The sequence below is a fragment of the Dipodomys ordii genome, unplaced genomic scaffold (genome assembly GCF_000151885.1).
Source record: "Dipodomys ordii isolate 6190 unplaced genomic scaffold, Dord_2.0 Scaffold33, whole genome shotgun sequence".
Taxonomy (NCBI): domain Eukaryota; kingdom Metazoa; phylum Chordata; class Mammalia; order Rodentia; family Heteromyidae; genus Dipodomys; species Dipodomys ordii.
The window spans coordinates 372,504-383,422 of record NW_012267249.1 but is presented as its reverse complement, the minus strand read 5'-3'; the positions used below and the strand labels follow the sequence as shown (position 1 = coordinate 383,422).

General features: G+C 47.7%; 2 protein-coding genes across 3 annotated transcripts; one reads left to right on the top strand and one right to left on the bottom strand.

The window, feature by feature from the left end:
- Positions 1-2: 2 nt before the first annotated feature.
- On the top strand, positions 3-3,737 carry Yrdc (yrdC N(6)-threonylcarbamoyltransferase domain containing; the record flags this gene model as incomplete). The annotated part of the gene is made up of 5 exons (XM_013016761.1): positions 3-145; positions 720-834; positions 959-1,078; positions 2,337-2,479; positions 2,790-3,737. Coding segments are annotated over 5 exons (594 nt in total), but the record flags the coding sequence as incomplete, so codon positions are not given.
- A 1,368-nt stretch (positions 3,738-5,105) lies between these two features.
- On the bottom strand, positions 5,106-9,429 carry Maneal (mannosidase, endo-alpha-like). Of its 2 annotated transcripts, XM_013016862.1 has the most exons (3): positions 9,314-9,429; positions 8,663-8,739; positions 5,106-5,828 (listed from the first exon to the last, which is right to left on the bottom strand). In XM_013016862.1, the coding sequence occupies exons 1-3, from the start codon at positions 9,389-9,391 to the stop codon at positions 5,192-5,194; spliced, it is 792 nt and encodes a 263-aa protein (XP_012872316.1). In that variant the 5' UTR covers positions 9,392-9,429; the 3' UTR covers positions 5,106-5,191. The 2 variants fall into 2 exon arrangements, with proteins under 2 accessions (XP_012872316.1, XP_012872317.1); XM_013016863.1 differs by lacking the exon at positions 8,663-8,739 and having other exon boundaries at positions 5,192-5,828; positions 9,314-9,384.
- Positions 9,430-10,919: the final 1,490 nt, after the last annotated feature.

The window sequence follows — 10,919 nt, the reverse complement described above, 5'->3', positions numbered from 1 at the left end:
TGGTGGCCGTTCCCACCGACACGCTGTACGGCCTGGCCTGCTCGGCCGGCTGCTCGGCGGCACTGGACGCCGTGTACCGCCTCAAGGGCCGCAGCGAGGTGAAGCCGCTGGCCGTGTGCCTGGGCCGCGTGGCCGACGTCTACAGGTGAGGCCGCCCCGACCCGGCCCCACTGGGGGCGGCACCGCGGGAGGGGCTTCCGGTGACAGGCTTGGGAGACTGAGGCGCTGGGCGCGGGAGGGGCTCCCCGAAGAATCCGGAACTGGAAATATGTACCGAACCTTTGGCGTGTGCCAGGTCCCCGGCTGGGCGCTGAGCGACCAGCGACGCCGGAGGCCGGCCGTGCCGCGCCCCTCAGGCGCTCCCGTGCGTGTGCGGGGCGGCCCTCGGCAAGGAAGCAAACCCGGAACTTCATTGTAGCAGCGAATGCCTTTCCAAAAGAAAAAAAGAATAATTTAAACAGGGCTTGAGACTTGCCACAGTAAATCACAGCGCTTTTCCTGTTGTAGTTCCCAAAATAAACGAGGGCTCCAGGCCCGGGTGCTTCTCTGCAGCCCTGCCTTCTGCGCAAGCTCTTTGGGAGGGGAAGCAGGAGGATAGGTGGAGCATTTGTAGACCCAAAGGAACCCTTTTCCTGGAATTGCCTAGAGGCCAGGAAAGGCTCACCATTGGCTCAGTTGGCTCTTCATTTGGAGTAAGTTTATGCTCCTTTGTTTCCCAGGTACTGCCAAGTGACAGTGCCTGAGGAGCTCCTGAAAGACCTCTTGCCAGGACCAGTGACCCTGGTGATGGAACGCTCCGGGGAGCTCAACAAAGACCTCAACCCTTTTACTCCTGTGAGTCAAGTTACCTTCTGTGTGTCAGACTTTTTCTGACCATTTGGCTTTTCAGGATCCAGAGTAGATCCATTCTCTGTCTTTGCCAACTTTCCTGATAATTCCCTTTCCTCTTGCCTCGTAGCTTGTAGGCATCAGAATTCCTGACCATGCCTTCATGCAAGACTTGGCTCAGATGTTTGGGGGGCCTCTTGCTCTCACAAGTGCTAATCTCAGCTCCCAGACCAGTTCTCTGAACATAGAGGTGAGAATTGCCCAATCCTTCCCCTGGAAGCCTCAGAAGGCCAAAAATGGTTTCCTCTGAACCAGTGTGCTGGAACTGCCTGGTAGGAGAGTGGCTCTTTGGGTCCACCCTCGGGAAGTCTACTCAGTTGCCATGAGTTGAGGGAGAGCATCCAAATGAAAAAAACACTTAGGAACGGTTTTGTATAATAGGAAAGACTTTGATGAAACAACTGTCTTTGTTAGAGATTTCTGTTAGGCCATAAATCTTTAGTAGTCCTGTGAAGATGAAATTGGGACCTGAAAAGTCACTTCTAGTCACACAGCCATTAAGTGACTAGATTTTTACATAAGTTTTGACCTTCATCTCTTATCTCTGCCACAAGGCAGGCCAAAGAAAGAATTATTCTTTCTTCGCTACATAGTTTAGAAGACATGGGAACAGAAAGAAATTTCACTTACTTTTCTTTTTAAATTTAAATATAAAGTGACAAGGGTTTTCTATGCCCAGACCTAAGTGAGCTCATGGGCTTCAGAAATTGAGAGCTGCATGCTTCTCCTTTTCATGAGAATGGTGGCTTCGCTTGGTCTTGGTTTGCAGGGATGGACATGTGACAAGGAGAGAGGAAAGGTCTTACCTTGTCAACCATCAGTTGACCTGGCCAACATAGTAACTGGTGTTTTTCTGCTACGTTGAGTTCCTAGCCCTAAGTGTATTACATTGTCATCAAGTGGGGAGCTCTAGTGCAGCAAACAATTCAATCCACAATTTTGGCTAGAGCAGCCTTACCACAGCTCAGAATGAGTGATGTGGCACGTATTTGCAGAGCTCATCCTATTTTATTCCTCCTGTCCTGATCCACAGTCCATGAAGATCCAGGATCAGAATGCTAGAGCTGGAAGGACCCTTAGTGGTCAAATGTCCAGCCATCTTATTAGAAGGGTTAGATGAAGTGCCTTGCATGTGTCCCATGGGTATGATGGAATGTTTAGGATCAAAGCCCACATCTATAGATGCCCACCAGAGTCCCAGGTAATCCACTCAGGCCTCCCTAACAGCAATGAGTTTAATGTCCTTTTAAGTTCTAGACAGGTGTTATATGGGACTTTTACTCAGAAAGGCAAAACCTGTTAGGATGTGGTATCCAGGCAATCCTAACCTTAACTAAGATGGTTCTTCTGCTAGAGGAAGATGCCTCCTGTTTCAAAATTAGGGTCTTTGCTTATCTATGCTGAGTGTGCAGTATGCTTGGCCATGCTTTTCCTTTCCCTCTTCTCAGGAATTCCAAGACCTCTGGCCTCATTTGTCCCTGGTCATTGATGGGGGACCAATTGGGGATGGCCAGAGTCCTGAATGTCGCCTTGGTTCTACTGTGGTTGACTTATCTGTGCCTGGAAAATTTGGCATTATTCGTCCAGGCTGGTAAGTCTCTTTGCTATGCTATAAAGATAGAATTTTAGGGAAATTAGAGAAATGAAACAAAGTTTTGAGGAAGTGAAGGTTGTTACTTCTTAGTCTTGCTCTGGGCAGGGAAGAGGAGGATGAGGTAGACATGGAGAAGTGGCAGGTACATTGGGACTAGATTTGCTGGTGTTTCCTCCTTTTTAGGATCCATCAAGTGTTTGATGAATAGAGCATGAGACTAGTACCTTAGAGGTCCGTGATCAGCAGACTCTGGTGGACTCAGGGCTTTGAGAAGTTAGACAATAACTAACTTCTGTGTCCTCCTCAGTGCTCTGGAAAATACTACAGCAATCCTCCAACAGAAGTACGGGCTGCTCCCTTCACATGGGTCCTGCTCGTGACACTCAGGAGGGAGGACCAAGGACACTGCTGGATACTATGTGTCTGCCTGCTGCTGGTTGTCAGGCCTCATTTGCAGAGGCCAGTGGAGCCATGTCCCTAGCCCAGCTTTGGGCAGCATGTCTTTCTGGACATTGCATACCAGAAACTGCTGGTTTACCCTCACGCTTCGTATGGAGGGTGAGGGGAGTAGATTATATTATTCCATAGTTTCATATATCAGCCAAAAGTTGAATAAAGATTAAGAACATTCCTAGGATGGCCTGACTCTAATAATAGTTTTTTTTTTTCCTTTCTTCCCTCCTCCTCTTTTTAATTGTGAAATATTTTAAACCAGGCATAGTAGTGCCTGTGCCTGAAATCAAAGCACTTATAATTCCAGCACACAGAAAGGATTATAAATTCAAGGACAACTTGAGCTACATAGTATTCAAGGCCAGCCAGGTTACATAAAGTAAAGAGAAGTAATTTTAAGTAACAGATTTAGAAGCTAGTGAGAGCTTCCTCTGGTGGTCCAAACCAACTAGAAGTGCTAGCGTAAAGTCCCAGGGAACCAGCACAAGGATTTGGACTCTTGAAGCTGGAATCTGGTTAGGATAAACATTGTAAAGCTATAAAGCAAACTCTCCTTTGAGCCAGAAGACAATCATTTTGATCTAATGATGGAAATACTGGAGAGGGATCCAAATTAAACAATAGCTGAAAACAAACCTATAATATCCTTTTTAGCCGTACTTCCTTATTTATCCCTAGCATAAGTTATATGCGTAATTTATTTAACTCCAGTGTTTACTCAGCAGCTTATTCATATGTATATCAAGTGTTATACATAATTATTGGGCATTTCGAACTTTTAATAAAAATGCTATTAAACACATTTGTAAATGGTTTATTTTTTTTCTGAATTATTTCCTTAGGGTAGCATTACCAGGTCAAAGTTATATATGCATTTATGGCTCTCTTCAAAGAACTGAGTCAAGTTTCACTGCCTTCAGCAGTGTGTGAGGTGGCTACCTCTTTATGCTGGCCTTGCCATATTTTTCCAGTTGTGTATGTGTGAAATGAAATCACTACAGGCCAACATCCATGTCTTTCCACTGGCATTGCCTACCTTGGTTTCCCTAGTGAATGCACAAGCGAGTTGCCAGGCTGATGGGGTTTTGTGTCAGTTACTCAGGGCTATGTGTCCTTGAGAGAGGACCCTAGGTTCCACTTACTGCCCCTTGGACTCGATTTTCAGAATTGTGAGTCAGTCTTGAGTCTGTAAATCTCAGTACAATGGTTTTCAATACACACTGCCTCAATTATATTCTAAGAATCTTGGCGTGGTATTCAAGAGGCCTGCTTTTTTAGGGCCTTTGCAATTAACATTAGTTTCTAAATAAGCACTGGGTTGTGTTAACTATTCCCTCTATAAGTTTCACTTAATCTAGTAATTTTTAAAGCTGATCTACTCTTCATTGTGCCAAAACTATAGCCTGCCCAATCCTAAATCAGTTAGTCACAGAATCTGAAGTCAAGATTTATGAGGTCTTAAGGGCAATAAACCTGTAATTGAGGATACTACTTCATACAAATCATAAGAGCACTGAAAGTGGCTCTAGTGAGAGCTTCAGCCTGTTCTGGCAGCTAAAGGGAGAGGGTGTTCTGGTCCTCTCCCTGCATTGTGTTCATCTGAGCTTGGAAATGAAAAACAATTGAACTCCCAGCAGAAACTGAAAAAAAAAAAAAAGATTGCACCTAGGAGGTACTAGCCAAGGAGGCCACACCAAACAGAATAGAAGCCTATAAGCTTTGAGGACATGACTTCCTCAGTCAGGTTTTCCCCAGCTCCAGACTCATCCTGCAGTGCTCAGTTAATAGGTGTTGAATGTGTGAATGCTCAAGATTGTTCCTGATAACTGGGTTTAGGAATCTGGATCCAGTTAAGCCTGTAAGTTCCTTTTTTACAAAGTCAAGTATGTTTCCCTATCTTTGAGAAGACAAATGATTCTGGAACGAGGCCTAAAGAGAAGATGCACACTGGCAGAGGGAACAGGGTGCAAGCTGGGTCAACCCTGAGAGCCAAGAGCAGTAACTGGACAACTCCATTACATAAACCACCACCTGCCACAGCTTAAAGCAGAAGGATTCTATGAAACTTCTGAGGATGTGGAGCTGCTCTGCCTTGGGTTCTGGGCAGTCACCTGCTAGCCCAATACCCCAACACCACCTGTCTGGGCCCTGTGGAAGCATGGTGGCCCATCAAGAAGCACCCAACTGTTTTATTCTGGGAACCAGTGAGTGAACCCACACAATGCTATCCTCTACTGAGTTTTGAATGTCAGCCCCTCACATCAGCCACTGCTCCTTCTCCTTGATGAAGTGCTCCGCCCATCGGCGAGTCAGCTGCAGATACAGACTGGGTTGATGAGGCAGGTAATCTAAATACAGGCGAGCTGGTGTCTTCTTTGGAACGGCCTTCTCAATCTGTGTGCCCTCGTGCCATTCATTGAAGGAGGTGATGGAAACAATCTCAGGCCTCACACTCAGGGCAGCCTGCAAGGCTGTCTCATAGTACTTCCCATTGACCCTGTTCCGTGTATTGTGGTTGTTCCAAGGCCTAATGCTGGTGTCAATATAGCCAGGCCCAACACTGGGAATGAACATGAGGTTGTTGGCATCACAAAAGTTCTTCACAGCTTTCCAGTTCTGATGGGAGGAGCCAAAGGAGAAACCATTGGAGGCAAAATAGGTGTACATGCCATCAAATCCTGCAGCCAGGATGTCGTGGGTGTGGCCCTCCTCCACCAACAGTGCTATGAAGACCCCATCATAGGGGGAGTTGCGAATCGAATGGGGCCCGTTAGGTGTTAGGAGGTGGGCCCAGGCCTCAGGAGACGTCAGGTATGAATCGTAGATATAAAAGAGTGGGAGGCTCTTGCCCATGCTGTTCTTGTAGCGGTAAAACGCACCATGAGAGCCATACCTGCAGGGCAGGGGGAAGGAGCCTGAGTTGCATGTGAGAAACCAGCACAGCTGTGAGATGGTTGGGATGGTTCTCCTCATGCACAGGCATCTTAGGATGCAGCAGCTAGTATCCAGTTAGACTGACCTTCCTTTCTCAGCCGGGTCATCCCTAAACCTTACTTCTCCATGCTTAGCCAAGCCACCACCTTTTTTCCTCTGGACAGTGGCAATAGCCACTTAGCTGGTGTCTCTGCTTTCACTCTGGCCTTCCTATTTCTTCTCATTAAAATATAACTCAGGTCTGGGAAGGTGGCTCAGTGGTAGAGTGCTTGCCTTGCATACATGAGGCCCTGGGTTAGATTCCTCAGCACCACATAAGCAAACAAAGAAAAAATCCAGAAGTGGTGCTGTGGCTCAAGTGGTAGAGCATTAGCCTTAAGCTGAAGAGCTTAGGGACAGCACCCAGGCCCAGAGTTCAGGCCCCACGACTGGACCCCCTGAAAAAAAAATATATATATATATCTCAAACTTAAACCAGGAGCTAAGAGTCTCCGCTTACTTGGTGTGATCCTACCCCTCTCCTTTCCTGTGACCACCTTCTCCATTCCCTTGTCTACCTTGTCTCTTATCCTTTTTTAGGCCCTTCCTTCTGCCAGCCTTCTGTATGAAACTTCTTCCTTCCCTCAGATCTTTTTAGATCTGAACCCTCTTCCAGGGCCTTATGCATACTAAAGCAAGGTTGTGTGTGTGTGTGTGTGTGTAGCGTAACTGCATTTATTTCTCACAATTCTGGAATCTGGGCAGTTCAAAATCAAGGTGCCCAAGAGAGTTTTGGGTCAGGGCTCACTCCCTGACTAGCAAATGATTACCAATTCACAAATTCAGAAAAACAAGAACAAGAACTTTTTTTTAATGCCTGTTGTGGGGCTTGAACTCTGGGCCTGGGTGCTGTCCCTCAGCTTTGAACCATATATGATCTTCAATCTCAGCCTCCTGGGTAGCAAGGATTACAGATGTAAGCCACTGGTACCTAAACCTCAAGTAGTTTTGTCAGTATGGAGCTTCAACTCAGAGCCTGGGTGCTGTCCATGAGCTCTTTTGCTCAAGGCTAGCACTCTAGCACTTTGAGCCACAGCTCTACTTCCAGTTCTGGTGGTTAATTAGAAGAGTCTTATGGACTTTCCTGACCTGACTGGCTTTGAACCTTAATCCTCAGATCTCAGCTCCTGGGTACCTAGGATTACAGGCATGAGCCACCAGTCCAGTGCCCAACTCTCAAGTAGTTTCTTGTTTCTTTTTTCTTTCTTTCTTTCTTTTTTTTTTTTTTTTGGTCAGTTGTGGGGCCTGGAACTCTGTCCCTGAGCTCTTCAGCTCAAGGTGAGTGTTCTACCACTTGAGCCACAGCACCACTTCTGGTTTTCTGGTGGTTAGCTGGAGATAAGAATCACAGACTTTCCTGCCTAGGGTGGCTTTGAACAAAGATCCTCAGATCTCAGCCTCCTGAGTAGCTAGGATTATAGGCATGAGATACCATCACCTGGCTTGAATAGTTTCTTGAGGGCTGAAGAGTAACTTGGTAGCACAGCATACACACAAGGAGAGAGGGAATTTCTCTTCGGTAAACTCTTGACTTAAAACTGCTTTATTTCTTACGTTTTCTTAGTATGGGCCACTATTTTGTTTTCCCTCTTTAATTTTTCTTGGCTTTCCTGTACCTCTAACACACTAGAATGTAAACACTGAAATCAGAAACTTTCCTAGCTGTGTCCATTACTGTATAACTGACAGTACTTAGGTACACATAAACATTTAGATTTTTGGGCTGGGAAGGTGGCTCAGTGGTAGGGTGCTTGCCTTGCATGGGTTCAATTCCTCAGCACCACATAAACAGAAAAGGCTGGAAGTGGTGCTGTGGCTCAAGTGGTAGAGTGCTAGCCTTGAGCTGAAGAGCTGAGGGACAGTGCCTGGGCCCAGAGTTCAGGCCACATGACCAACAAAAAAAGATAATTTTAAAAAATGACATTTTTTTTTGGAGGCAGGGAGCAGGTGCCTGTAAAGTTAGCTGCTATCCAGGAGGTACAGACCAAGAAGATCATGGTATCTCAGCAGCAAAAACTAGGCATGGTGGCACATATTTGTCATCTCAGCTACAGCAAGAAGTGTAAACAGGATCAGGGTTCGGGCCAGCCTGGGCAAAAAATAAGACCCTATCTCAAAAATAAAAAGGGTGGAGGTATGACTCATGGAGCTAGCAAAAGTAAAAGCATCTGGATCAAACCTCAGTTCTGCCAATAAAACAAAAATAAATTCCTGACTACTCAATGGTATAGAACTGGAGGATCATGGTTCAAAACATAGCCCAGGCAGAAAAGTCCATTAGGCTCCATCTCCAGAATAACCAGCAAAAAGCTGGGCTGGGACATGGCTGAAGTGGTAGATTGCCAGCTATGAGCAAGAAAGAGCATAAGGTCCAGAGTTCGAACCTCAGTACTAGAAAGAAGTAAAAAAAGATTTTATGAATGATACTGTGCAAGCACTGTAAGAATCACATGTATGTATTAGATAACTCAAAGCTTATGAAGCTTGCCTCTTATCAGACTGCAGAACTGGAGTTGACATTCAGATTGTCTGACTCTTAAGTCCAGCACCTTCTTCCTCTAAAACAACTATGGGGCGGGGCGGGGGGGGCACTTGTGTGGTTCAAGTGGTAGAGCAACTACCTAGCAAGTCCAAGACCCTGAGTTCAACTTCAGTGCCACCAAAACAAAAACACTGTGAGTAAGTCTCTTACTTGACTGTCAGCCTACTCCTACCTTGATTCCCAGCAACACCCAGCCCCTGGAGCAGCCTTACGTGTCAATGATGTACTTGATGTTGTCATGTACAGTGATGTCATCCCGGCCCTTGTAGGGTTGGATGTGGAAGGCCACCTGTGACAAACAGAGCAGTTACTGGTCAGTGAATATATGTCCACGGGTCCTTCGGGTGGGCTACTGCAGGGTAGCCAACAACTCCCCCTCTGTGCCAGCTCCAGTGAATGGCACTGGCTGCCTGAAACCACTGGAAGCAGTGGACAGAGCAATGGATGGGAAGGTGCTGTGTCTGTTCAGTGCGGGTTCAGGGATGAGGAGTGGGCTTTTCTGTGTCCTTCCTACTTCACCACAGCAGTATCCAAGTGGTATGTCTAGGGAAAATGGCCTCATGTTAGCTCATGTCCTTCCACCTGAAGGTGACCCTTCCTGCTTAGCACCTGGTCCAACACTGCTTCCAGAGTTCAGTCTGAATTCAGTCTGCAGGCTTATTGGGCTCTTGCTTAGCAGGGACAGGGTCTGTAACCTACATTAAGTTTTCTCAGAATTCAAGAAAGTAAATTGTATAGACCTTCCCTTAATACCACACTCAATGTTTAGCTATTCCTGGACAGCTGCTAAGAGCTCCCCTAGAGGCACTGTGAGTAAAGGGCAATCTCCACAGAAAACAGATGACCTTTTCTTAGAAACTCACCTGGATGTTGTGCTGATGGGCAGTGTCCAGAATGGCAGGTACCAGGTCATCTGAGGGCTCCCCATTATCATCAGCCATGCCAGGCGGGTACCAGGAGAGGACCAAGACGCCTGAGACAGGACAGAGGCCTGGTAGGAAATACAGTGTGCCCCTCCCCCAAACCAACTCTAGCTGCAAAATAATTCCTGAAAATCTTGGGCCAGGTTCATCCTAGGCAGATTACACCCCAAGAGTTTCGCGTTCTGGAGCTGTCCTCACCAGAGGTGCTGAAATTGCTGCCAAAGGAGCAGTAGCATGCCACACCAGCAGGAAGCCCAAGTCTAGTGCATCCGCAAGTGGCATAACAAGCAGGAGTGAGCAGGTGGCCACCAACACTACTATCACCCACCTGGAGTCCACATGGATGAGAGCCCTGCTTAGAGGTCAACTTGCTTTCTACAGGATACAGCATTTTTGCCTTGATTATCCATCTGCCCCTCTGTACTGTAAACCTAGACAGTTCCCCTAGACCCCTATTTTATTTGTCTTTGTAAGACTCCCCACCCACCTCTTTGTAGTTCCCTTATCTTTTTACTTTCTATGTTCTTTCTTCTACTCCCCCTCACATCCTTTAGACAAAGTCCTGTTATGTAGCACAGGCTGGCCCCAAACTGGTGATCCTTCTACTTCAGCCTTTCAAGAGCTAAAGTTATAGGCATGTGTTGCCAGGCCAGGCTACTGTCATTCCATTTTCCTCCTACTTACAAGCTATCTCCAAGCATACTGACTGTACTGTAAAATCCAGCAGAATTCAGTGACAAAATCTGAACCAAGCCTCCAATGTGGGAAGATCCCAGGCAGGGCCCGGTCTTCGAGTTAGGCATTTGATGAAAACTGTCTGCCCAGCAACATGGGCAAACTTTCTTCTCTGCAGTCAGCAGAAACAAGAATAGCTACTGCTTTCTTCTGCACCTGGACTCCATGACTCCATGCTCCTGGGGGGTTTCCTAGGCCTTGCTTACCTGGAACTTGGAAGTCCAGTAGATATGAAGTCTGCCTCCCTCTCTTTGCTGTCCCTACCTAGGACAGATCTGGCGCGTACCCAGCAGCTCTGCCCTGTAGCAGGGCCCTGGAGCTGTTGGGTCAGGACAGGCAAAGGGAATACTAGAAGGAAAGGGCAGTGCTAAGTAGTGGGCCCAGGATGAGAGCGGGAGGGATAAAAAATCAGGCTGGTGGAGAGTGGTGCCAGTGAGGGGACTGCAGGGGTTGGGGTGGGGTGGGGGGGCCTCACCGATGGCCGCTTCCTTGAGCTGGGTCATGTGCTCTCGCAGCACGTCGGGGTCCCGGGAGCTGTAAGGCCCCAGCTCCGGGTAGAAGCTGGAGCCCAAGTCGTCCGGGGGGCTGTGGCGGCCGCGGGGGTAGCTGGCCGAGATCTTGGGGTCCCAGTGCGGCACCATGACGTGGTCCCAGTGGATGTAGTGGCCCTCGCGTCGCGGGCTGCCATACCACGAGTAGTAGAAGGCGTGCAGGTCTGAGTAGACGCTCAGACTCCGCCCGGGGGCGGGCTCGGCCTCGGCGGGGCCCGGCCCGGACGAGCTGCGGGGGTCCGCAGTGCGGGGCGCCGGTG

What these genes read in the sequence shown, in the direction of transcription:
- Maneal (XM_013016862.1), bottom strand. Translation starts at nt 9,391, where the DNA reads ATGGCTGATGATAATGGGGAGCCCTCAGATGACCTGGTACCTGCCATT. An exon ending in CCCATCAGCACAACATCCAG is followed by an intron (nt 8,740 to 9,313) that starts GTGAGTTTCTAA and finishes TGTTTGTCACAG; the next exon opens with GTGGCCTTCCACATCCAACC. An exon ending in ATCAAGTACATCATTGACAC is followed by an intron (nt 5,829 to 8,662) that starts GTAAGGCTGCTC and finishes CCTGCCCTGCAG; the next exon opens with GTATGGCTCTCATGGTGCGT.